General features: G+C 41.9%; 1 protein-coding gene across 4 annotated transcripts in view; it reads left to right on the forward strand.

Moving 5' to 3' along the window:
* The window catches only part of LOC149196840 (ent-kaurene synthase CPS/KS, chloroplastic-like), a 133,928-nt gene extending 111,668 nt beyond the window's left edge, over positions 1-22,260 (forward strand). Inside the window, exons 2-13 of one of the 4 annotated variants that reach the window (XM_089405667.1) lie at positions 17,454-17,758; positions 18,433-18,613; positions 18,723-18,940; positions 19,031-19,151; positions 19,238-19,350; positions 19,674-19,786; positions 19,885-19,997; positions 20,119-20,217; positions 20,366-20,581; positions 20,755-20,893; positions 21,030-21,275; positions 21,403-22,260. In XM_089405667.1, coding sequence (XP_089261793.1) covers positions 17,473-17,758; positions 18,433-18,613; positions 18,723-18,940; positions 19,031-19,151; positions 19,238-19,350; positions 19,674-19,786; positions 19,885-19,997; positions 20,119-20,217; positions 20,366-20,581; positions 20,755-20,893; positions 21,030-21,275; positions 21,403-21,690 — 2,133 coding nt within the window. In that variant the 5' untranslated portion in view covers positions 17,454-17,472 and the 3' untranslated portion in view covers positions 21,691-22,260. Of the gene's footprint in view, positions 1-17,453; positions 17,759-18,432; positions 18,614-18,722; positions 18,941-19,030; positions 19,152-19,237; positions 19,351-19,574; positions 19,787-19,884; positions 19,998-20,118; positions 20,218-20,365; positions 20,582-20,754; positions 20,894-21,029; positions 21,276-21,402 lie in introns of all 4 variants that reach the window. The other 3 variants (XM_089405665.1, XM_089405666.1, XM_089405664.1) reach the window with 3 other exon arrangements.
* Positions 22,261-24,406: the final 2,146 nt, after the last annotated feature.

Here is a 24,406-nt window from a genome sequence, read left to right on the forward strand (position 1 = left end):
TGGTTCACGACATCGCTCTCTCCCTTAGCCTTGTCCTCAGCCTCCTTTTTTCTCTTCGCGGCCAACTGTTCCATCTTCAGCTTGGCCTCTTCCTTTTTTCGCTGCGTTGTGGACTTGCTAGACCTAGCTATCAAGTCTGAGGCAGAGCACCAATCTGCCGGCCAACGGTCGAGGACCGCTGTAATCGCGTCGTCTGTGGCCAGGTATGGCAGGTCATACCATTTCTGCTTAGGATCCTTTCGCGTGCGTATCGAGACATGGTGGAAGTTGGCCTTGAACTCCACATACTCTTGCAGCTTATCAAAAATGGTTGGCGACAACCGCGGTTTGCAGTTGATGGCCATATGGATACTCATCTCCATCAAGATCCAAAAGATCTTGCTGTCCTTGACCCTTTGAGGGTCCTTCGTAGCCCATAGCGAAGCGAACTTCGTTGCTTCCGGTAGGTCGGGCACGACCGGAGGAAACTGGCTATCCTCTGGTAACTCCCACGCGACCAACACTATGGACAGCAACAACCATGCATAGTGGAATGTTTTGCTGTGATCCTACACCTCTCTGTAGTTCGCGAGGAACTCACCGCAGAGGTAGCACGCCCAGTTAAACTGTACGCCCTCCATGCACTAGGTCGCTAAGGCTACTACTGGTGCCGACACTTCGTCTACGCGACACTTCCGCATAATCTTTCCTGCCAAGATTTGCGTTGCTACTTTGACCACGGGGTCAGTTATACTTGTGATGGCGTAGCCGCGCGACTTCTTAGCGAGTTTGAATTTGTCCTTCATTGCTTCAGCGAGGTTGCGCTCGCCTGTCTTTCCGCCAAACGCCATGGCTGGATTTTCTCCCGAGTGCGACAGCCGAGTGATCCTATGGATCAACATGTCAGTGATGGGTATCGACTCTTCTAGCCACAGACACCCATTGTGCACCAAGCACAACAGTTGCTTGATCACTACCATGGTTATGGGTGTGCGGTTGTAATGCGGTACCCACAGCATGTTTAACAAACCCACCTTATCCACCCCTTTTACCCACTTCCTTGGCTCCAGCATGGTCACACTAGAGTCTTTGTAGAAGATGCGGTGCATGAGTTGATCCATCACTAAATGGGGAAAGCGTTCCGTATCAGCCAAATCCCAGTCCTCCAATTTTAAAAAGGGGATGCGCCCCAGGCGCGGTCCTTCAAAAACGATTTGGTTCGGTAGTAAGGGTGTGCAGTGTGACCTTACTTTCATCAATATCCTTCGGAACCTTTGTCTTGCCTCTGCGTGGAGGAATGTACTTGGGCAGTTTAGAAATGGGGTTAGACCCCTCCACATCAACGTCCTCCGCCCCCATATCAATGTCGTCTGTACCCACATGGAGTTCTTCAACATCGACTTCAGGCTCTAGGTCAATCACCTTACCCTTCTCCTGCGCAGTGGGCTTTCCCGTCTGTGGGGGCTTTCTGGGTGATGCGCGCACCGGGTGTTGCGCTTTCTGCTTATCTTTCTTTGATTTTGGACCCTCATTTGTCGGCGTAGGCCTCGGCCTGGTTGTCCTCTGTGATTTAGGCACTTCTGCCAGTACTTTGACGCTTTCAACCTCCGGGGCAGCTCCCTTAGCTACCATTACTACCTCCAGGGCAGTTCCTTCAGCTGCCATTGCTTATCTTGCACTCACGGTTTCAACTTTCTGCAGGCGTTGACATAATGCTAGACAACAACTCCTGCGTCTCCGTTGGCAATTTCTCAAACAATGAACTTGCTATCAGAGCTTCAAAGATCTCAGGGTTCATACGCGCTTGAGAGCTTAAGTGTTTTTCGATGGGCAGCCACCTGTAATTTATAGGCATTTTTGAGTTTAGATCCGACCGTTCCCCCCCAAAATTCGTTCATAAATGCTGGATTGGCGACAAATTTTCACAGATCTTCCCCTTAAATTTTAACTTAAATGTCGCCCCCTTGCTCCATTTGGTCATTTTCCCACTGTCAAGTCATGAACAGTGACCATAACGGTCACTTTCCAGCTGCCCTGCGCGGTCCCTTCTTGGATAGCACAGCTCCCTACGCTTTTTTGCTGACACTGTGACATTTCTTCATTCCGCGCAGATCCCCAATCGCGCAGCTCCCCAATCCGGGCAGTGTAGTTTATAGTCCCGCGCCTCCTTCCAGCTGTTTGGAGCGCTAAGACTGTGCTGCGATCATGTAGTCATCTAGTCGGATCGCCTGTGTATGGCTTCAATCAGCTACCATTCAACTGTCCTTGGAATGGTTCTCCATTCAATTTTACCAACTAACCTGCTCCACCATCGGTAATCTCCTTGATGACATAGGGCCCCAGCCAATGCATCCTAAATTTCCCTGGAAATTTATCAAAATTGCTGTCATATAACAAAACCATATCATTTACCTTGAATGTGCGCAGTGTGATGTGCCGATAGTGCCATGCCTTTTCGCGCTCCTTTTGAACTTGTTGATGAAATCCAGCTGGAAATCTATCTTCCTCAAGTTTTGTTAGCTGCATGAGCCTCTCTTCCAGGGCTCCGCAATCCGCCATTCTTGTGAATGCTACTATGTGCAGACTACGTACAATGTATTCCATCGGCATCACAACTTCTATGCCATAAACCAGTCTGAATGACGTTTGTCCAGTCAGCTTCTTACAAGTCGTCCTGTAAGCCCATAGCACCGTGGGTACACGCACATCCCAGTCATTCTTTTGAGCATTGCAAACCTTTGTTAGCGCGTTTTTCAGTATCTTATTAAATGCTTCTACCGTGCCATTAGCCTGTGGGTGATATGGCGTGCTCTTCTGATGGTAAACCTGAAATTCCTCCGTCATCGCACTGATCGTCTCATTAAGAAAATGCATACCGCGATCGCTCATTAAAATTTTTGGACAACCAAACCTTATCAGCATGTACTCAAAGATGCATTTTGTTGCTGTCGCGCTTGTATAGTCCTTCACAGGTTGTGCCTCCGCCCATTTGGCTAAGGACTGAGTCGCAATGATGATGTATCGCACACCTGTCTTCTTTTCTGGAGGCTAAATTGGTCCTACAAAGTCAATCGTCCACTTCTCGAAGGGCTGTAACGATATCTGCGGATTCAATGGCAGCTCATCCTTGTGCGAGGGTCTGTCGGTCCTTTGGCATGCATCGCATGCCCTACAATACGCTTTTGAATCCTTATGCAAGGTCGGCCACCACAACCCAGCACGTAGAATCTTCTGCACTATTGCTTTACCCGCATAATGACCTCCTGCAGCTTCGCTATGTGCCTCAACGAGGATGCTGTTTCGTTCAAACTCTGGGACATAGTGTCGCAATACTTCATCTGATCCCATTTTGTACAAGTGTCCTGCAATGACAGAAAAATCTGTTGCGCGCACTACCAGTTCCTTCTTCTATTGACTTGTATAACCTTCCAGAGCCGTTCTTATCGTCAGGAAGTGGATAATATCTTCAAAGTGATTGTTCGCGACGCGCACTGCAAAGAGTTGTGCGTTAGGTAGCCCCTCCAAATTAGTAGGCTCCTCCCCTGTTTCAATGCGCGACAGATGATCCGGTCCAACATTCAAGCGTCCTGGTTTCACAATAACTTCAAAATCATATTCCTGGAACAACAACAGCCACCTGCATATCTTTCCCCCCAACACACGCTTGTTGACCAGGTATTTCAACGCGGAATGGTTTGTATACATCTTAAAGTGTCCGCCCAACAAATAGTGCCTGAACTTCTGGAGCACGTACACCATAGCTAATCCTTCGCGCTCTATTGTGGAATAATTTTTCTCTGCTTTGGACAGCTTCCTACTTGTGAACGCTATAGGATGATCCAAGTCCCCCTCACTAGCCTGTGTCAATACTGCTCCCAGTGCAATACATGACGCGTCCACATGCACATGAAACTCCTTTTTCCAATCCGGGAAAACTAGGATCGATGCGGTGACCATTTTTTCCTTTAGCACATCCAAGCTCTTCTGGCATTCTTCATTCCAACAGAATGTGACGTCCTTCTTTAATAGTTTCTCCATCGGCGCGGTGATCTGGGCATAACTCTTGATGAATTTTCTATAGTATCTCGTATGCCCCAGTGTTGCGTGTAGTTGTTTCACACTCCTTGGCACCTCCAAATTGATTATGACCGCGATATTTGTTGGGTCTACCATCAAGCCTTGTCTGTTGAAGTTTCTAATTTTACTTAGTTTAGAAACCCTTCATGCACTTTTTCTGATTTATTCCTGCCTACTTGTTATTTTTCTTTAACAAGTTATTTACAAAGTAAATAATGAAAATAAACACCAGTGCATGCTCAACATATTATAGATCAACAACTAAAAGAAACAAGAACAAACACTCCACATGACACCATTATTTTTGGACCAATGTCCCCGGAAAAACCCAATGCGGGAAAATTGGTGCAGCTATTTGAGGGTTTTCTTATTAAGCAATATCAGAGTACAATCTGGGTGCCAAAACTGACCTACTCAACTAAGAATTTCCTTAGAAGCTATACCTCATAGTTTGAGAGAAATCTCATGGCTGAAACCCCGGAAAATCCTTCCGGCAACTGCTCAGCACAAAACTGCTCTACAACCCCAGCGTCTGCCCAATCTGGAATATGTCATCCCCTCTCTGTCTCACGCTGGCCCTGTGTCATCCCCAGCAGGCCCTGCATCAGCTTTCTGGGCCTCTGCGTCAGACACGCTGGCCTCTCTGGTTCTCTGCACAGCACTTGGCTGCCTTTGCGTGGCCCTGCGTGAGCCCTTGCTAGCTCTGCGTCACTCTCCTTGGCTGCTGCGCTGCTCTCCCAACACAATCTTTGCCTTCTCTGTTTCTCTATATTCAATGCCCCTCAGCTCTCCCAATCACTGATTCTCTCTCTTTTAGCAAACCCTGTTGTAGAGAGTAGAATGACTGATCACTCTGGTGTATTCTCCAAGTGACCCTCAAGCCTCCTCAAGCCTCCTCTTATACTATTAAAATTGGCAACTAGGGCCAAACTCCATGTGGGTCATCTTATTCATGGTTGATAATATTTTTATTAGATTCCTCTCGTTGAGAGGTGTAGGATTGATATAAAGATCATTTGATTCCGATAAGTATTTATGGAGATATGAATTTATTTTGATTATGGAATAATTATCAAGCCTACCAACAACTCATGTAGGCTCAGAAGCCCAACAATTACATCTATTCAATTATCACCAGATGTGTATAAATACAGGAGGACTTTTCCTCATTTGGACTCACTCAACCCATCACATCTCTCTCTCTCTCCAGCGCAATAAAGAGGCTCTTCTCTTTTGCGTAGTAGGTGACTCTTCTCTCACACGTGTGGAAGGAAGGTGCAAAACCTGAAGCTGCAACTGCAGATCCAAAGTTTGACCAACGTTGACCATCAGACCTCCTCCTTTGAACTGCACTGTAGGTGTACCTGGATCTCCTTTGAAGGCCGCATTTTTTGGTGAAGGAATCAAGCCGATCCGATGGTCGGTTTGCGAGATATCGACTGCCCTAGTTTTGATGATGAAGCCGCTAATGTTGATGCTACTGATCTAGGGTTTGCTACTGCTAATATAAATCAGATTTTTGTACTATTTCTCTCTGTTGAATTATTGAAGATAAAAGAAGATTTGATCAAAGGGTTTCCCCATATTGGGGTTTGTCCCTGGCTAGCTGCCACATCTTGTGTCTCTTGTCTTGGCTTGTTTTCTGTTGATCGTTTAATGTTCTATCTGCACTTTACTTATGCACATGTGATTGCTAATCTGTGAATAATAATAAGAAAGAGAAGTAATTTGCTCTAAGCATAGAATATACCATAAATTAACATATACTTTTCTTGTTGACATCTCAATGGCCGAGATTAAGTCCCTAATCAACGACTAAGATTAGATCTGGCTTGATCCATGTCTTTTGAACCATTCTAACACAGATTCATATTAATACACATTAATATTTTATTTTCCCTAAGTTTAGACTTCGGAACTCCATTAAAAATCTTAATTATTTTAATATCTCTTGATCTATTTAGAATCTGCCCAAACTCTTTTTGGGTATTGGAGATCTCATGTGCTCCAACCTCTCCACCAAATTTCATGGTTAGAGCACATCTGATGCTACCCCAAATCAACACTCCCTCTTAACGAGGACTGTGCTTTAGCAATACTCCTCACTGAGTATTACTCTGATCATCCGGCATTGGTACTTGTGTTGATGCTAGGCTTTCCTGCCCACCTCCTCTGCACTGCTGCCCATGGTTGTGCCACTGCCACTGCTGCATCTATACGACAAGTCCCTCTGCATCCATGCTGTTGCTGGTCCTTTCTCCTAGCACTGCATCCGCACTGCACCTCCTCTCATCATGTTGCATCGTGCGCCCACTGCTACACTGCAACTTTAGTTACTGAGAAGTAAGTAACTGATCTCCCAACTGACCTCCCTGCTGGGCTAGAGACACCCACTGATGCTTAAGCTCCCTCTGCCGCTGACAAGTGCTCCATCTCTCTGACCTCTACACTATTGCAGCAACTCCCTGCATCTCTCACCGTTGCACACCTCTCTGTGCCTTCCTGGATTGGTGCAACACTCCTGTGCCTCTCGCACTGTTGCGGCCTGCTAGCTCTGCGTTGTCTCGGGACTCCTGCACTGTAGCTCTCTCTACCACTCCATCTGCATTCGTCTCTACCCACTGAGCTAGTCCTGCTACTCCTTGTCGGGGCTCTCGTAGCAAGGTCTAATCCAAGAGGCTGGGTACCTCAAGGATCCTGTCACTCATAGCCTGTAGTCTGCCTGACTACAACTCGATGTCTCCCCATTTCTGCTCAAGTGGCGTGTGTGCACTCATGGCACAGTCATCGTCTGTCAAAACTTCCTTCTTTGCCCGTGTTGGCGCTGCCTTAGTATCAAAATACTCTCCCTTACTCTTCTTCCATGGGCACTAGGTCGCATAATGACCCATCTCCCCACAGTGGAAGCACTTGATCTTGGAGAGATCTTTCTTCTTCCGCTTCTCCTGCTTTCCCTCAGATGCTAGGGCCACATCCTCCTCCTCTTGCTTGACTTTGATCCTTTTGCTACTGCTACCTGTCTTAGACTGCCGTTTGATCTCTTCCTGGCGAAGAGCTGCCCACATCTCGTCCCAAGGTGGGAGAGTCCCTCTGCCCAGGATACTTTGGACAAATACTTCCCAATTTTTTGAGACAACATTCAGGGCTATCCTCACCATAAGCTCCTGATTCGGTGTCACTCCTATAGTAGTCAACTGGTCTCGGATCTCATTCAGTGCTCCGAGGAAGGTGTCAATCGATTGACCCTTCTTCATCTGATACGACCTCATCCGGTTCTCAAGTAGCATTCTTCTCTACACTAAAGTATGCTGGTACATGTTCTTGAGAGCCTCCCACATCTCAACTGCCGCTTCCTTCTCGGATATATGTGGTACCACATGATCCTTGACCTTGTCAAGGATAATGCACTTGGCCCTCGCCATCGCCTCTTCGTACTTGTCGTTATCATTGGGGTCGACTAGGATAGCTATAACCTTCAAGGCAAAGTTCTTGACACGATTCTTGTCAAGCACTGATAAGATTCTAGCCTTCCAGACTACAAAGTTTGATGCTTCGTCTAGTCTATCCTGGTCTCTTACTCCATGTAGTGCCATGATGCTCCTCTACTTCCCTCCTGGAAGTTCTCTGTTCGACTCCTGTGAGTCTCTACTTCCCGTCTGGAAGTTCTCTTCTGGACTTCCTCTGAGTCCTGATTTCTCTTCTGGAAATCCTTCTGCCGCTTGTCGAGATGCCCCCTACTCTGATCGTCTTATGCAACTGCACTGCTAATCCAGGTTCCTTGGCTAGAAACCCTCGGCAACAACTCCTCTAGCCCTGCTCTGTCAGGTACTGTTCTAACTACAGTACCTCACCAGCTCCACTCTGCAATATTTCTGTAGCCTCCTAGACTCCAGCAACTGCCTCTCTGTGAGCTGCGTCAGCCCCTCTGCCTCACGCTGGCTCTGCATCACCCCAGATGGGTTTGCGTCAGCCCTGGGATGCCCTGCGTCAATCCTCTGGCCCTCTGCGTCAGTAACGTTGGCCTCTCTGGGGCTCTGCGCAGCTCCCGGCTTCTTCTGCGTGGCTCTGGTTGGCTCTGTGTCACACTTCTTGGCTTCTATGCTGCTAGAAACAACTTTTGTCACCTCGGGACAACTGTTTTCTGCTGCTATTGCTCCCCTCGGCTGATGTCTTTTAGTTCTCTTGTGATCTGCAATCATGCTCTCATACCATGTTGAAGTTTCTAAGTTTACTTAGTTTAGAAATCCTTCATGCACTTTTTCTGATTTATTCCTACCCACTTGTTATTTTTCTTTAACAAGTTATTTACAAAGTAAATACTGAAAATAAACACCAGTGCATGCTCAACATATTACAAATCAACAACTAAAAGAAACAAGAACAAACACACCACATGACACCATTATTTTTGGACCAATGTCCCCGGAAAAACCCAATGCGGGAAAATCGGTGCAACTATCTGAAGGTTTTCTTATTAAGCAATATCAAGGTACAATCTAGGTGCCGAAACTGGCCTACCCAACAGAGAATTTCCTTAGCAGCTATACCTCACAGTTTGAGAGAAATCTCCTGGCTGAAACCCCAGAAAATCCTTCCGACAGCTCCTCAGCACAAAACTGCTCTGCAACCCCAGCGTCTGCCCAATCTAGACTGCGTCAGGCCCTCTTTGTCTCACGCTGGTCCTATGTCAGCCTTTCTTGGCCTCCGTCATCCCCAGGAGGCCCTGCATTAGCTTTCTGGGCCTCTGCGTCAGACACACTGGCCTCTCTGGTGCTATACGCAACACTTGGTTGCCTCTGCGTGGCCTTGCGTGAGCCCTTGTTGGCTCTGCGTCACTCTCCTTGGCTGCTGCATTGCTCTCCCGACACAATCTCTGCCTTCTCTGTACTCAATGCCCCTCAGCTGCTCTCTCGATCACTGATTCTATCTCTCTTAGCAAACCCCGCTCTAGAGAATAGAATGACTGATCACTCTGGTGTATTCTCCAAGTGACCCTCAAGCCTCCTCTTATACTTTTCCTGTTGACATCTCAACAGTCGAGATTAAGTCCCTAATCAACGACTAAGATTAGATCTGGCTTGATCCATGTCTTTTGGACCATTCTAACATAGATTCATATTAATACACATTAATATTTTATTTTCCCTAAGTTTAGACTTAGGGACTCCATTAAAAATATTAATTATTTTAATATCTCTTGATATGTTTAGAATCAACCCAAACCCTTTCTGGGTATTGGATATCTCATGTGCCCCAACCTCTCCACCAAATTTCGTGGCTAGAGCACATCCGATGCTACCCTAAATCAACATTGTCTGCATACCACGTGGCCCAGCAAGATCCCAAAAGAGACACAAAACAAACATTTTTTCAGATTGAGCGCAATCTGGTACCTTCGGCATGTATCTAACATCTAACGGAAACTTGCCACATGGCGCTTTACCAGTCCAAACACTGTCCAATCGTCAAAGTATACTTCCAGAAATTTGTGAATGAAATCTTTGAACGTCGCAATGACTACACGTGAAAAGATCGTCGTCGTGTTCTTCAGCCCAAAGGGCATCAAAGTATAGTGGAATCATCCCCATTCAATCCCGAAGGTCGTCTTACTCCGATCCTCCGCCGCAATCTTGATCTGATGGTACCCAGATAACCATCAGTGAATGAATATGCTTCGTGGCCGCCAACATTATCCAGGACCTTATTGGTGAACAGAGTGGGGAAGGGATCATGCACGCAAACATCATTCAATTTCCTGAGATCTACGCATATCCTTATTTCTTCCTTCTACTTCTTTTCTTGAAATACTATTGGGTTCACCCAATCAGATTCTTCAATCGGTTCAATAATACCCTCTGCGAGCTTCTTATCTAACTCAACGCGGACCCTTTCCTTATACCTTGGATTGAGGCGGTAAGGTCTTTGTTTCACAGGTTTCGCATCCGGTTTTAGGGTGATCTTCATGACACCCAAGTCTCCTATTATTCCTTTCAGATCGGAAAACTTCGTGGGGAACAAATCCTGATATTTGCGGAGAAGTTCAGCGACCTTATCTACTATCTCACGTCCTAATAGTCCTTAATCTTTGCAAACTTCGGCTCTGCCTCTATGCCAATGTTCACCTGTCTAGTTTTGAGCGACTCTATTATGTCTGGGTTCTCTAGTTGTGGTCCTTCAACTCCGCGGTGACCTTCAATCTCTGGGATATTAATCTTCCTCGGATCTTCCTCTTCTTTTTCCGCTGTTACATTGTAACACTCCAACACGTGGCTCAGCTGGGTGGTCCAATCAAGGTGAATCAAATCTAGAGGATCCTGCGGTATCTTGAAAATTGTCGTCTTAACCTCTTGCAACGCTTCGTCGATAGATTCAAATCCATCCTCAAAACTGAATGTCATAAAAAATCCCTGGCGCAAAATATCCCATTCTTTGGTGCCATGGCAGAGTTCCGTCTCCAAGCACCAATTCATTGGTATAACATCTAAGGTATGAAAAAACAGATGGACCCACTCCGGCTGAGGCTTCGCTCCATACACTTCAGTCCATTTGGCGAAATGATCGCGCGGATCATTTCTCCTGTCATACTTTTCTGTTAGTCATACCTTCGGGTGGCCAAAGAGTATCCTCATCATCCTTCTATATTCGCGCCAGTCATCAAAATTGTCCTTGTGCGTACCCCACCATCTTGCAAGTGTAGCGCGCAACGCCCAATCTAATGCCTGGAAGCGATGCTTCTCGGGCACTTCCCTTTCGAATGCATCCAAAAAGTGATCAACGTTAGTTAACCCATCATAGTGAGGTATATTTCTTACCTTTGATGATACGCAGCGCAACGACTTGGTCATCATATTATAGCGCAGCGTAGATACTTCGTACAGTTGATTTTGCCAGTGTTCTAGTTCTTCGTCCGAATTTGATGTGCAAGAGTTCTCGTGATCCCATGCGATACGTCCATCTACTGTCGGATTCACCCAATCCTGATTGCGTGTCGTTATCTTGTAAATCTGGTCTAAATCGTTGTCACTTTCATAATCGTGGACCGACTCAGTATAGCAGGGTCCAGTGGCACCACTACGTGGAGTGATTTCTTCTCAAATATCATCTTCCACTTCTTCAAATTGATCACCCCATTCATGTCAGTGGCCCAATCGATCCCTAGAAGCGCGGGGTAGGGATTGCTGTCATCCACAATCTCTATCACTTCAAAATCAGCCAACGCGCTTGCGCCTTCAATATCCACTGTTACTCCCTGCAATCTCCCCATTGGGATGATCTTTTGTTGATTTTCCATTCTTAACTGAATCGGAGACCACTGCAGTGCAGGTCTTCCCATTCGCTCCCATGTCTGTTTAGGCAAAACATTCGCGTCGAACCCTAGATCCAAGATAACTTGGTCCATTTCGTATTCCCCTATCTGCGCGGTGAGTCTCATCTCACGTCCAGTCCTTGCCTTATGCTTACCAAGCTTTCTGACTATGCGCGGTTCGTCAGTAGCATTTTCCTTGCCAGCGCACTGATTGATCATTTCCTACAGTCCCTTCGCAACCTTGTTATCACAGAGCAGTTTCATGCAGGTCTCCAAGAACATGGTAATCATGGATGGGTCCATTTCTTCAACCGGTTTCTCCTAACTTCCTGAGGTAGAGGCCTCAGTGAAACTTTTCTTCGCTTCCATAAATGTTTCTTTTGCGTGTTCCAGATCAAACTTAGTCTCCTTTTCTGGTGCTTTGCGGACCCACTCACCTTTTGCAGGCTGCTTCCCCTTATCCTCACCAGTCGTCGTTCCACTTCACAGCATAATGTTTACCTTAGGGTCTTCCTCGCGAGGCTCAACCCTCATCATTTGTAGGTTCTGAGCCGACTTCAGAGGCTGTGCCCCCTTTTCGCGAATCTTAGCTAATAATATAGGTTAATCCTCTATCGCATGGTCAAACTGAGTACAATAGTGGCATGAAAGACGTATTGGATTTGGGCAGTCTCTCGCGTAGTGTCTTGGTCCTCCACAATTGTAACAAATAAGCTGCCCTCGACCTCTACCAGGTCCTCCTCCACCTCGGCCTCGTCTGCCCCCTGATACTCACCTCGTGCTCCTCCAACGCCTTGGTCCGGAGGCCGCGTTTCTGCCTGCACCCTGTATGCAGGTGTCCTGTCCATCATTAATTCGTAACTACAACAATTGCGCTCGTCATGACCTACTGATTGATAGAAATTGCAGAAGAGTTGTTGTGGTGTCTGTACGAATTTCTGTAGCAAATGGCAATTGTCGATCACATGTTTCCTAGCTACTTGGCAGATAGCACACCATAGCGTGGGCCCTGTACTTGGCCCTGTTGCAGCCTCCGACCTCAGAGGCATTGGTCCCCCTGCTGCAACATAATTCTCAAAGACTGGATAGTGATCCTTGTCATGCCCCTGACCTTTGCATTTCAGGCACTAGACTTCTTCGCATACCTCACGTTGAATTGTCCTATCGTTTTTTAGACTCTGCATCTCCAGGCAGAGGTTCTGCAATTGTGCATGAATCTGTTGAACCCCTAGATTAGCATCTAGCATCAATGTTTCATGTAATCTCATTGCAATCTCCAGAGCTTCCGCCTGAGTCCCAATCTTCTGTTGTGACAGCGCAACCCTTAGATGAGGCAGGAGCGCAACCACAAACCATTCACGGTGCTGCCCATCTGTCAGATTCATGCTAGCTTCGCAGATCTTACACTTCAATCTTTGGTCCAACTCCCAGGGTGTCTCACCAGGCTTCATCATAATCTCTTTGAACCCCACAATGGATTGTGCTTCAGACTTAGGTCTACTGAATTCCTTATTTAGCGCAGTCTGGATATCTGCCAACGCGGACGTTGGGTTATCAGTACTGTACTTAATGTACCACGTTAGTGCGTGGTCTTGCAAAGCACTAACCAATGTAGCTTTCTTCATTTGATCATCCGTGATACCCTGAGCTTCCCATACAACCCTCGCGACGAACCAAAATTGGTTCGGATCTTCATTCCCCAGGCCCTTGAACACAGGCAACTTTACTGAGTTCGCCATATTGAACGGTGGTGGTGGTAGTGGTGGTGTTGGCGAGGGTGTAAGCAGTGGAGGTGAAGACGAAGGTGGTGTGGGTGGATGAGGAATTCGTGGGAACCCTTGTTTTATAAACTGAATAGCGCTCTGCGAAGAAGCTTGTGCTGCTTCCTCGTTGTCACTCAGAGGGGATTCAATCAATGGGCTATATTTAGGGCCTCTTCTTCCTCCGTCCCTGGAAGTTCTTCCACTTCGCGTTGCTCCAAACATCAAGGCAATTGCATAACCCACTTTTCACACAATAGCATCTTAATCCAAGTATTTAATGACCTTAAATACTTACCTCGCAACCCTTTGAAGAAGCGCCGCTCTGCGTCGCTGTAACTGACTGAAGTATCGACCGCGAACTCTGTCACAAATCCCCCTATGATATGATCGAGCCAATGATCGATAGCGCGTGCGATCTTATCTTTAGAGGCTTCAAATCTTTGCACTAACTCCAATGTCCAAACAATTGGACCGTCAAGCCTCCACCTCCCTTGGTCGTTTGCCAACTTTGCGATCCACTCGTATAATTCAACTGGGAAGGAACAGAAGAAGATTTCGTGTATCTCTGTGTACATATATCTGTCCAACCATTGTTCTTTCGTCAATCGCGGATTCCTGTTTTCCTGTGCCACGAATTCTTGGATCGTTTTTTGCAACCAATCTTCAATCTCTTTCTTAGTTGGGTTCTAATCAGTGTTCCACGGGGACACGTCCCCTAGGGTCGGGTGCGCACCCCTCGCACCCCATGCACTCCGGACGGGGGGATGCCTGGGGAAACGTTTCCCCACATCTCCCCTTTTGGAGAGACATGGGGAGGCGCAGAGGGGGGACGTTTCCCTAGTGTGGGGGATGCAACTCCCCAAAAGTATGCGTCCCCCCTTAAATTTGTTTGTAAACAATGATTTATGACAGGGGAAACATAGTATTTGATCATATTTCCCTACTAATGCTATGCAATTCATGGTAATGTTAAATTCTTAAAGTTAAAGTGACATTCTCCTTTATCTTTCATTTTCATCCTTTTACTTAAATTTTTAACATTACCATGAAATGACTCAGGATGTTTGAGAGTGGTTGCGACCTCATTGGATTTCATATGGAGAAAGTAGAATTTTAGATCTCACTCAAAATCTAGTAGACTTAACAATTTTTCAGGAATTCATGATTCAATGGATTGCAATGTTTCCATTGCATTTTGTCATGTACAAGGGTATGGAATTAGTATTTAATCAAGAGCACCAAGCCCTTTGTGTACTTTAGAGTGACTTTAAGACTCATCACTCCACTTCTTTTGAGTTTTAGTTATATCAATTTACTATTTCAGTCTTCAAATATTAGTATCTATTATAGTTTATTTTGCTTAGTACTAATTAGATTCTAGAATGATGAATGATGAATTTTAATTTTAAATCAATTTAGAATCTAGAATAATGAATGATGAATACGGATCAGAGTATTCCATTATTGAATCTCGTGGACTATGGATGAATCATGTATGTATTCGTAAGGATGATGAGTATGGATCAATGTATTTCATCACTTAATTCAATTATGTATGTATCATTGTATTTATTCTTTCATTATTGAATATGAATTTGAAATATATATATATATATATATATATATATATAAAAAAGAAAAAAAATTATATACCCCAACGTCTCCCCGTCCCCCCAAATATACCTAAAATTTGAGGGTACTCCCACACATCCCCTATATATATATAGATATTAAAAAAGAAAAAAAATTATATACCCCAACGTCTCCTTGTCCCCCACTAAATATACCTAAAATTTGAGGGTACTCCCACACATCCCCCTTTTGCGTCTCCCCGCACCTGCGTCTCCCCGTCCCGGAGTCTTGGTGGAACATTGGTTCTAATGATGCGACATCACACGTCTCGTTATGCAGATCCTGGTCCCGACAACGAACCCATTTGTGCTTGATGGGCCCTGACCCAGGTTCAGCCTTAGTCAGCCAAGCAAATCCCTACACTACTGGCCCTTTCGGCATCAGCGCGCGGAGCGCGGACTAAAGTTTCACTCGAAGCAATATGGGGGGATGCAGGAACCAAGTTTCCGCACCCTGAGATGGTTGTGATGTCGGTTTTACACTTTAACTTTGCCTTCGCGTAGATCAATAATCCTTTAGGGCTTATCTATGTACTTCTTTATTAGTCTTTCAGAACTTCCGCGAAGGTCTGGAATCGTCCTTCGGGTGACCTTAACAAGCGATTTAGGCACCTACGCGCCTCTATAACTACTTTACTGTATAGTTTCCCGAATTATCATAAGTGTTCGCCAACTCTACCATGCAATTAAGTTTGTCTTCGCGTAAACATATATCTCTACTTGCGTTCATATAACAAAGGAAAACATATATATTCACGCATCAAATTAGCAATAAAACATAAAACCAGTGCTTAACATAACATATTTACATGCAATTGACAAAGGTAAAATACACAGTAATTTCAGAATATTTCTCTCTATTGATGATTCAAATTTCCAGTATAGACTCTAACTGCCTTGCGCACACAGCTGCAGGGGTTCGTGCACTCAGCTGCGGACTTCTACCCTAGGCCTTTGCGCACTCAGTTGCAGAGCCTCTTTCCTATGCTAAGATTCACGCTTTTAGCTCTTCGCAGACTCATCAATGACTCCAACTATGACTTGCTTACTAAAAACTCTTCTAACAGTTCTTTTTATACAATCCCATGGTCCGCGGACCAAGGGCGGATCTCATCAAACCGACACAACCTATCTAAACTAAGGGCGGAAACCTTTTTTGACACTTGATATCTTTGCACTCCGCGACCACAAAATGCGGCGACTTTACATTCCCTTATACAAAATTCGGACTTTCTACCCCAAAACTTGGGCTTTTAACCCCAAAATTTACTCCAAGGGACCCGTTCCCAACATTAACAAAGAGGACCCTTTTTACGATGAGTGACAATTAACTAACTATCTAATGTGCCACATACATTAATACTGTATCTAAAGAGGTTGGGTAGGAACAGAATTTGTGCATAGCCCATTATTTTGAGAGCTTATAAAGATTGGAATTGTCATTAATATATTTTTCCTGCACAAAGTTGACTATATTTTGAGTTTTCCTTTTCTATTTGCTGAATTTTGTTGAGTCTTGAATCAAAGTTTGTTAAGCTGTTGAGTCTTGTGCATAGGACCCTTTTTACAATGAGTGACTAACTATTTAATGGGCCACATACATTAATAATGTATCTAAGTAAGAGGGTTAGGGTAGGATGCTAACAGAATTTGTGCATAGACTATTGTTTTGATAGCTTATATAGATTGGAAAAGTCATTAATATATTTTTCCTGCACAAAATTGACTATATTTTGGGTTTTTCTTCTCTATTTGTTGAGTCTTGAATCAAGGTTTTTGAGTTGTCTCGTGGAGTTCCTGGCCAGCCAAGTCGTTGCCAAGTATGAGTTGAACAACTTTATGTAGGAGAGTTTAGATACTTAGACTTGTGGCTCGGGGGAGGGAGGCTCCTACTCCTCTTCATCCTCAGGGGATGACATCGAAAGGCATTGAAGCTCCCTTTTGAGTAGTCCCATGCAAGACATCCCTCTTCCCAGGATCTTGGTTCTCAACAGTGCTAGCATTTTAATGGCTGCGTTACTGCTTTGTATTCTGCTCTTTGAATTTAGACCATAGTATCTTGGATCTTATAGGTTAGATCTGCTTTTATGGGATCTGCCTTTGCACTTCTGCTTTGTAATGACACGGACATACTTAGTAGTCACTCTAAGCTATTTTGGTTCATTATTATCTTATCTTATCTTTTGTTTCCTTGTTTTTGGATGTTGGAACTTGGAATAGTTCCATTCCAAGTATAGGAGCACTTCAATGTTTTTAAAAATAAATAAAAACCTTGGATTATCTTATTTTATGAAAATGCAAAAAGGGCCCCAATTCTCCTTCAGGTTGCAGTCATGTGGTATCATATGGGGGAGATCTTGATGGTCAATCTACAATTGGCAGGGTTCTGTCTTACATTATCTCTGCATCCTGGTGACTTTTTAACTTATGTTGCTCATATTATTGATTAAACATTGAACAAGGACAATAAACATAGAAAAGGGCAACATGGGTTCTTTATCTCATAAACATGTTTCCAGGGTATATTTCATATAAATTCTACGCGCATAAAAAAACTGCTTTTATTTCTAGTGAACATCTTAACTTGCTTAATAGAATAGTATCAAGTCTAATGAGTTTTGCAACCAAGTTGGTAATTATCGCCTATGTATTCTTATTCCTATAACTATGTATAAACTGTATTTGATTGGTTTCTAGATTCTGAGAGAAAGAAAGCATGGCAGACGAACTTATTCTAAGGATAAAGAGAATGTTCTCAGAAATAAAGAACATACAGACATCTGCATCTGCTTATGATACAGCATGGGTGGCCATGGTCCCATCTCTGGACAACTCTCAACAGCCACAGTTCCCACAATGCCTTTCCTGGATAATAGACAATCAGCTATTGGATGGATCCTGGGGAATTCCCCACTTGATTATCAAGGATCGTCTCTGTCACACTCTAGCATGTGTTATTGCTCTTAGAAAATGGAATGCTGGCAATCAAAATGTTGAAACAGGTAACTCTTTTTCATCCCTGGCCTAACTTAGCTATCTATTATGACTATACAGTGCTATTGTTTTCTTACAGAAAGATGGGATTATGTGATCAGTATCATTTTTTGTTGTTTCTTAAGGCTATATGTTGCTATTGCTTTCTGGCAGGTATATAGCATTATGTGCCAAGTAAGTTTTTGCATGCTGCCAACAACAATGTAGCTAATGGTGGAAAAAATGCTTGCAAATTTCAAAAGATCACTGAACAACAAATTGAGACTTGGTAGTTAGATTCTTCAACATAACTAGGCTTGAAACATAGATTTTAATAATTGGCTTCAAATCAAAATTATTGTTTACAGGATATTTTGGCAATTTTTGCACAAGAACCTCTGGGTACAACAGCAAGTTATATGTCAGTTGTACAGTGTCATGAGAAATAATAAAACATATTGATACAAGCAATGGGCATATGGGAAAATCAGAAAATGTTCATATGGTATATAAAGGGGATTGCCTACAAGTTTTCTGCATCCATCTTTTGTAAGCATTATCATTGCTCGTGTCTGAGTTCTGTTACCTACTATGTCAACTTTTGTATATTAATTCACTTGTAAAACCAGATTGAACCTCTGGTTTTAAAAATTTAAAATTTAATTGCCTTTGTTTTTTAAGCTATTTTTTAATTCTTCCACAGGTTTAAGATTTTTAAGAGAAAACATTGAAGGGATAGTTCATGAGGATGAATATACACCCATTGGATTTCAAATGATCTTCCCTGCGATGTTGGAAGAGGCAAGAGGCTTGTGCTTGGAACTTCCTTACGATTTGACACCCATCAAACTCATGCTCTCTCATCGAGAAGAAATCATAAAGGGGTATTTTTTGTGACTAATCTATATTTTCATGATCTCCCATTCTAAAAGTCTATTCTGTTTATTGAAAATTTTCTGTAAGTTTTGTCTGCCTGTATTTTGGTTTCTGCAGCAAAGGAATAGACCATATGCATGAGTATGACTCATCTTTAATCTATCTAATCGAGGGGATTCATAAGATAGTTGACTGGAATAAAGTTCTTGAGCATCAGAACATGGATGGTTCACTCTTCAATTCTCCTTCTGCGACCGCTTGTGCTCTAATGCATACGAGGAAGAGCAATTGTCTTGAGTATTTGAGTTCAATGCTGCAAAAATTGGGGAATGGAGGTGAGTTCTTCCAAGTACATAGTGTGCATATTTTCATTTTGATTAGCCTTATCATTTCCAAAGTCTAAGAACACAGCTCTGTCATTGCAGTGCCAAGTGTTTACCCCATAAGTTTGTATGCTAGGATCTCAATGATAGATCGACTACAGCGACTAGGATTAGCAAGACATTTTAAAAATGAGATAGTGCACACTTTAGATGATGTCTACAGGTGATTGACTTCCTTGCTTTTTACCAGATATTATGATTTTTGTGCTTAGTTTCCAAAATTTGCTGAAATTAGTATTGTCTGCCCAGATGCTGGATGCAGAAAGAAACAAGTAGAGAGGGAAAAACACCAACACCAGACATAGTTAGCACTTCCATTGCTTTCATCCTTTTACGGTTGCATGGATATGATGTACCTGCAGGTCCGTCCATTCTACAAATTATACCTTAGTTTTCAGAGAATTTGATGTTGAATATTTACTCTCTTTGGGCATGCACGCTTGTGAATATTCAATAGATTCCATAATTCTAGGCTTCGAATCCTCTGTGGAGGTTATATAATTATAGAGTAGCATGTAACGATATATCCTGACATAGGGGGTATGTCTTGGTTTTTTCATTTGCTTCAATAAAACCGATTGTGTAGATGTCTTTTGCTGTTATGATCTCCATTCTATTGAGCAAAGTGGGGAAGCTGTCACAGCAATGCTGAGTTTATACAGAGCATCACAGGTTATGTTTCCAGGAGAAACAATTTTGGAAGAAATAAAAACTTTCTCCAGGAAATATCTCGACAAAAGAAAAGAAAATGGTAGAATTTATGACCACAATATTGTTATGAAGGATCTTCATGGTGAGGTAACTCAACAACTTATTTTAAATCAGATATCTCAAAACATCTCGACATTTCAAAGATTTTTGCAGTAAAATTTGGAGTCTGCTCTGTTTCTTTGCAGGTTGAGTATGCATTAAGTGTTCCCTGGTGTGCCAGTCTGGAAAGAATAGAAAATAGAATATACATTGATCAATATGGTGTTGATGATACTTGGATTGCCAAGACTTCCTACAAGTAAGCTTTAATTCAGATCATTGTTGTGACAACCGACATTTGTATGACTTTTAGCTAGTCATATTTTTTCATGAGATGTAATTAAGATCTCCACGTCATTGAATTTGTAATTGGACTGCAGGATACCCTGTATTAGCAATGATTTCTTCTTAGTATTGGCAAAACAGGACTACAATATCTGTCAAGCAATACAACAGAAGGAATTACGAGACTTGGAGAGGTAGGCACTTAATTTGTCCAAAACCAATTGAAATACTACTTGGAAATTACAATGTCATATCAGCATTATATTTACTGGTTTTCTTAGAAAATTACATATGCGTTTGATGATGAGAGATGATATTGATGATTGATGTATCTCATTACAGATGGTTTACAGATAATAAATTTAGTCACCTCAAATTTGCTCGACAAAAGCTGATATACTGTTACTTTTCTGCTGCGGCAACTCTTTTTAGTCCAGAACTGTCTGCTGCCCGTTTAGTATGGGCCAAGAATGGAGTTATCACTACAGTGATAGACGATTTTTTTGATGTAGGGGGCTCAAGTGAAGAGATTCACGGTTTTGTTGAAGCTGTTAGAGTGTAAGTGCATTCAACCTTCAACTATAACTCGTATATGGATCACAATCAAATCAATAGTACAGTCAATGTTTAATTTAATCTCTGAGGAATTTCAGGTCTTGGTCTTATATAGGTCTTGGGTACTGTAGTGTATATGATAGAATTAAAAGGGACACATTTCTGATATTTTCCAGATGGGATGAGGCGGCAATAGATGGCTTATCAGAAAATGTGCAAATCTTGTTCTCTGCATTGTACAATACTGTGAATGAGATTGTTCAACGGGCTTTTGTTTTCCAAGGCCGAGATATCAGCGTCCATCTAAGAGAAATTGTGAGAATCTTTATTTTCAGCGTGCAGCTTTTTCATATATAACTGGTCATACATATAGACTACGTTTGGTAAGGCCCATAAAATTCATTAAATTACAATATCCGTGACTATGTCTTGTTCTCTTCATTATTTTCAGTGGTACAGATTAGTGAACTCAATGATGGCAGAAGCCCAATGGGCTAGAACACATTATATACCATCAATGCACGAGTATATGGCAAATGCGGAACCATCATTTGCTTTGGAGCCAATTGTTCTTTCATCAGTCTACTTTATAGGGCCAAAGCTTTCAGAGGATATCATCTGCCATCCTGAGTATTATAATCTCATGCATCTCCTCAATGTTTGCGGTCGTCTTTTGAACGACATTCAGGGCTGCAAGGTATGGAATACTCTCTTTTGGATATCAAACTATCTGAAATGCTTGTTAAGTCCTATATGTGTATAAGAATCCCTGTCACTTGTTTTGAATTGTGGAACTGATTATTTAACGTTCCATATAATATCAGAGAGAGGCCAAACAAGGGAAGTTCAATAGCGTGACCTTGTACATGGAAGAAAATTCAGGAAGAACCGTGGAGGATGCGATTGCCTATTTGAGAAAAACTATTGATGAAAGCAGACAACTATTATTGAAAGAAGTGTTGAGACCAAGTGTTGTTCCTCGTGAGTGCAAGCAGCTCCATTGGAACATGATGAGAATCCTGCAACTTTTCTACCTGAAGAATGACGGTTTCACATCTCCGACTGAGATGCTTGGGTATGTTAATGCAGTCATTGTTGATCCTATTCTGTAAAGTTGCAGATTACAAAAGAGCTATGCAGGCCATCTGGAGAATGACCCCTAAAAATAAATAAAACAAAAAGGCTCTTCTCAGATTGGAAAAGATCTCCTATTTGTTATACAAGAATTCAGATATCAAAATTATAGCAAAACGTTGTTATAAATGGAATGAAAAAAGATATTGGCATCATGACATCCCGAAAACAACAGAATCCCCAGCAGGGGATAAGTAATGCCTTGATGGTTAATTTGAATTCTTTTCGGTCTGTTAAAGGTAGAATTCGCTCAAAGCTACTCAAATAGTCTTTTCGGCTCCCGAAAACTTGCTGAATTTCAGTGGATGATTTATGATATTAATATACTGGTGAACGCTCTGCAGCCTCCATGGCCATGTTATTTATAAATTCATATCCAGGATTAGAGGACCTGGGCCTCTGCTTGTAATGGTAAAAAGGATAAACATCTTGATCTTCAAGATTTTTCTTTACACGTGTTTCAACTGAAACATTGATTGTGTTGTTGAAGTGTAGTTAGGTTTGTACACTGAAGTGGGGGAGTTGCTTGTGTTGGCTTTGTATGCATCTGAGTTACTAGTGGTAGAGTTTCAGATTTTCAGTGAAAATACACATTCAGGCATACATAATAGAAATAAAGAAATGAAAAATAAAAATACTAGTGGAAGATTTTCAGATTTTCAGTGAAAATACACATTCAGGCATACATACTAGAAATAAAGAAAATGAAAAATAAAAATAAAAAGGGAGAGGGGAGAAGAGGAAATTTTAAGATGGTAAAGAAGCAAACATGATGTATCAAATTCTTTATTATCGTGTTTATCAATGCATTATTTATCACCCACAGAACACATCCCACAAAGTGGGAAAGAAAATGCTCACTCAATCCGCAACAATCAACCATTAACCAATGATAAATCTACTCTGATATTAAGTCACTAAGAATAGCAAATCATTAAATGGAATCATTAAATTAATGATACCATTTAATCATTAATTATTAAATGGTATCATTTTAATTTTCATGATTATTGACTATTTGGAAAAATAATATATTATACATATATATTATAGTTGTTTTTTGTCCTCAAAAATTGTGAGGGCTCATTATGTCTTTCGCCAGAATTGAACAACCTTTCCTCCCAACCACACAAGATAAATTGATAATTTATTTTTTCTTTATATGTACAACACTTGATTTTAAGTATAGTATTGTTTAATACAAGTTTGCATATTTATAATGTATTCTCCCCTTTTTATTTCACGTGATTTACATGTATGATAATTATATTAATTACTCAAGTTTTATATATTTGTTTGATTGATAGTAGATGGATATCAATATTGTAAGGTAGTATTATACAAATGTATAACATTTAATAAATTATTCACATCATCTAAATTTCTATTACATAACAATTAATAACAAAAAAAAAATGAAAATGACTACTAAGTTAGAAATATGTGTGTATTTTTACTATTATTAATTTAATCATGTTACAAATGATTGAAATTATGTTACTTGTATAACCACGTAAACACTAGTAAAATAGTTCAATAATTACTAATTAAATTAGTAAATATAATGTAATACACTAGTAAAATAGATCAATAATTAATAATTAAATTAGTAAATATACTAAACGCTAATGCATTGGATCAATCAATAAATGACTAAGAGAGATTCTACCAAATTTTAGTCATGTTACAAAGAACTTGGATTATGCTTCCATTGTTTGTCTTCACAAACTATTAGTTTATATACATGTGTTAGTTGTTTTTCTATCACAAATGAGCCAATTTGTACTTGTTGTTTTTGTGTATTAACAACAACTTTGAATTTTGTAAATAGTAAGGAGGATCTTTGATCACCTCGTATGAGAAAAACACTAATAGACTGGTTAAATTTGTAGAATGGATGTTTAATGTTGGGAGAAAATCCTAAGGGGTTGAATATGATATCTAAATCTTATGAACTTCTCTATTGATAGTCACTGAAGATAACATATTTAATGCAGAAGAATCTTTGGTATAAAGCAATCTGCATTGATCAATTTCAGTTAATAGTTTAGTGATGAAATAAGAGTGTTGTGACTTTACTTTGTTGTTACAATCTTGCAACTGTGTCAGTGTTGCGATAGTGTTGTGGCTGCACCATTGTTGCGACCTTGCTGCAATAGTCCTGCAACTCAGCCGTTATTTTTATAGTGTTCTCACTCTGCTACAATGCTATGGATCATGTCTTGCTATGATTTCACATGTCTTATGGGACTTTGTGACAAATCAGTGGGCCGTCTACATGAGGAAACGATGATTGGTTTGGGAAATAAGCGAGGGAATTGAACGGTTGTGACTGTTCAATTTCCCAACCGTTGTTTAACAGTACGGAATGGATAGAGTGCAAGGAAATGATAGTGGGATTGGGAAACAAATGAGGAAGTTGAATTGTTGTGACTATTTAGTTTCCCAACTTTCATTTAAAGAGAAAAGAACAAACAAAGGAAAGGAGAGTTGGAAGAGAAAGGGTAGAAGAGCTTGTGAAGCTGGAAATGAATAGAAGAATAGAGGGAAGATGAACAACTAGGTAAGTTTGGTGGTGAAACAGAGGGTGTGTATGCAAAGTCATAGTGTAAATTAAGAATGTCCATATTCATTGCAACCAAAGGATTGAACTTTATACATACCTCAATTACCAAGAGGCTTGTTGTTGTTGTA

This window comes from Pinus tabuliformis, chromosome 2_2 (assembly GCF_031772625.1).
Source record: "Pinus tabuliformis cultivar Carrire ecotype Pingquan chromosome 2_2, CPIR1, whole genome shotgun sequence".
NCBI classification, from domain to species: domain Eukaryota; kingdom Viridiplantae; phylum Streptophyta; class Pinopsida; order Pinales; family Pinaceae; genus Pinus; species Pinus tabuliformis.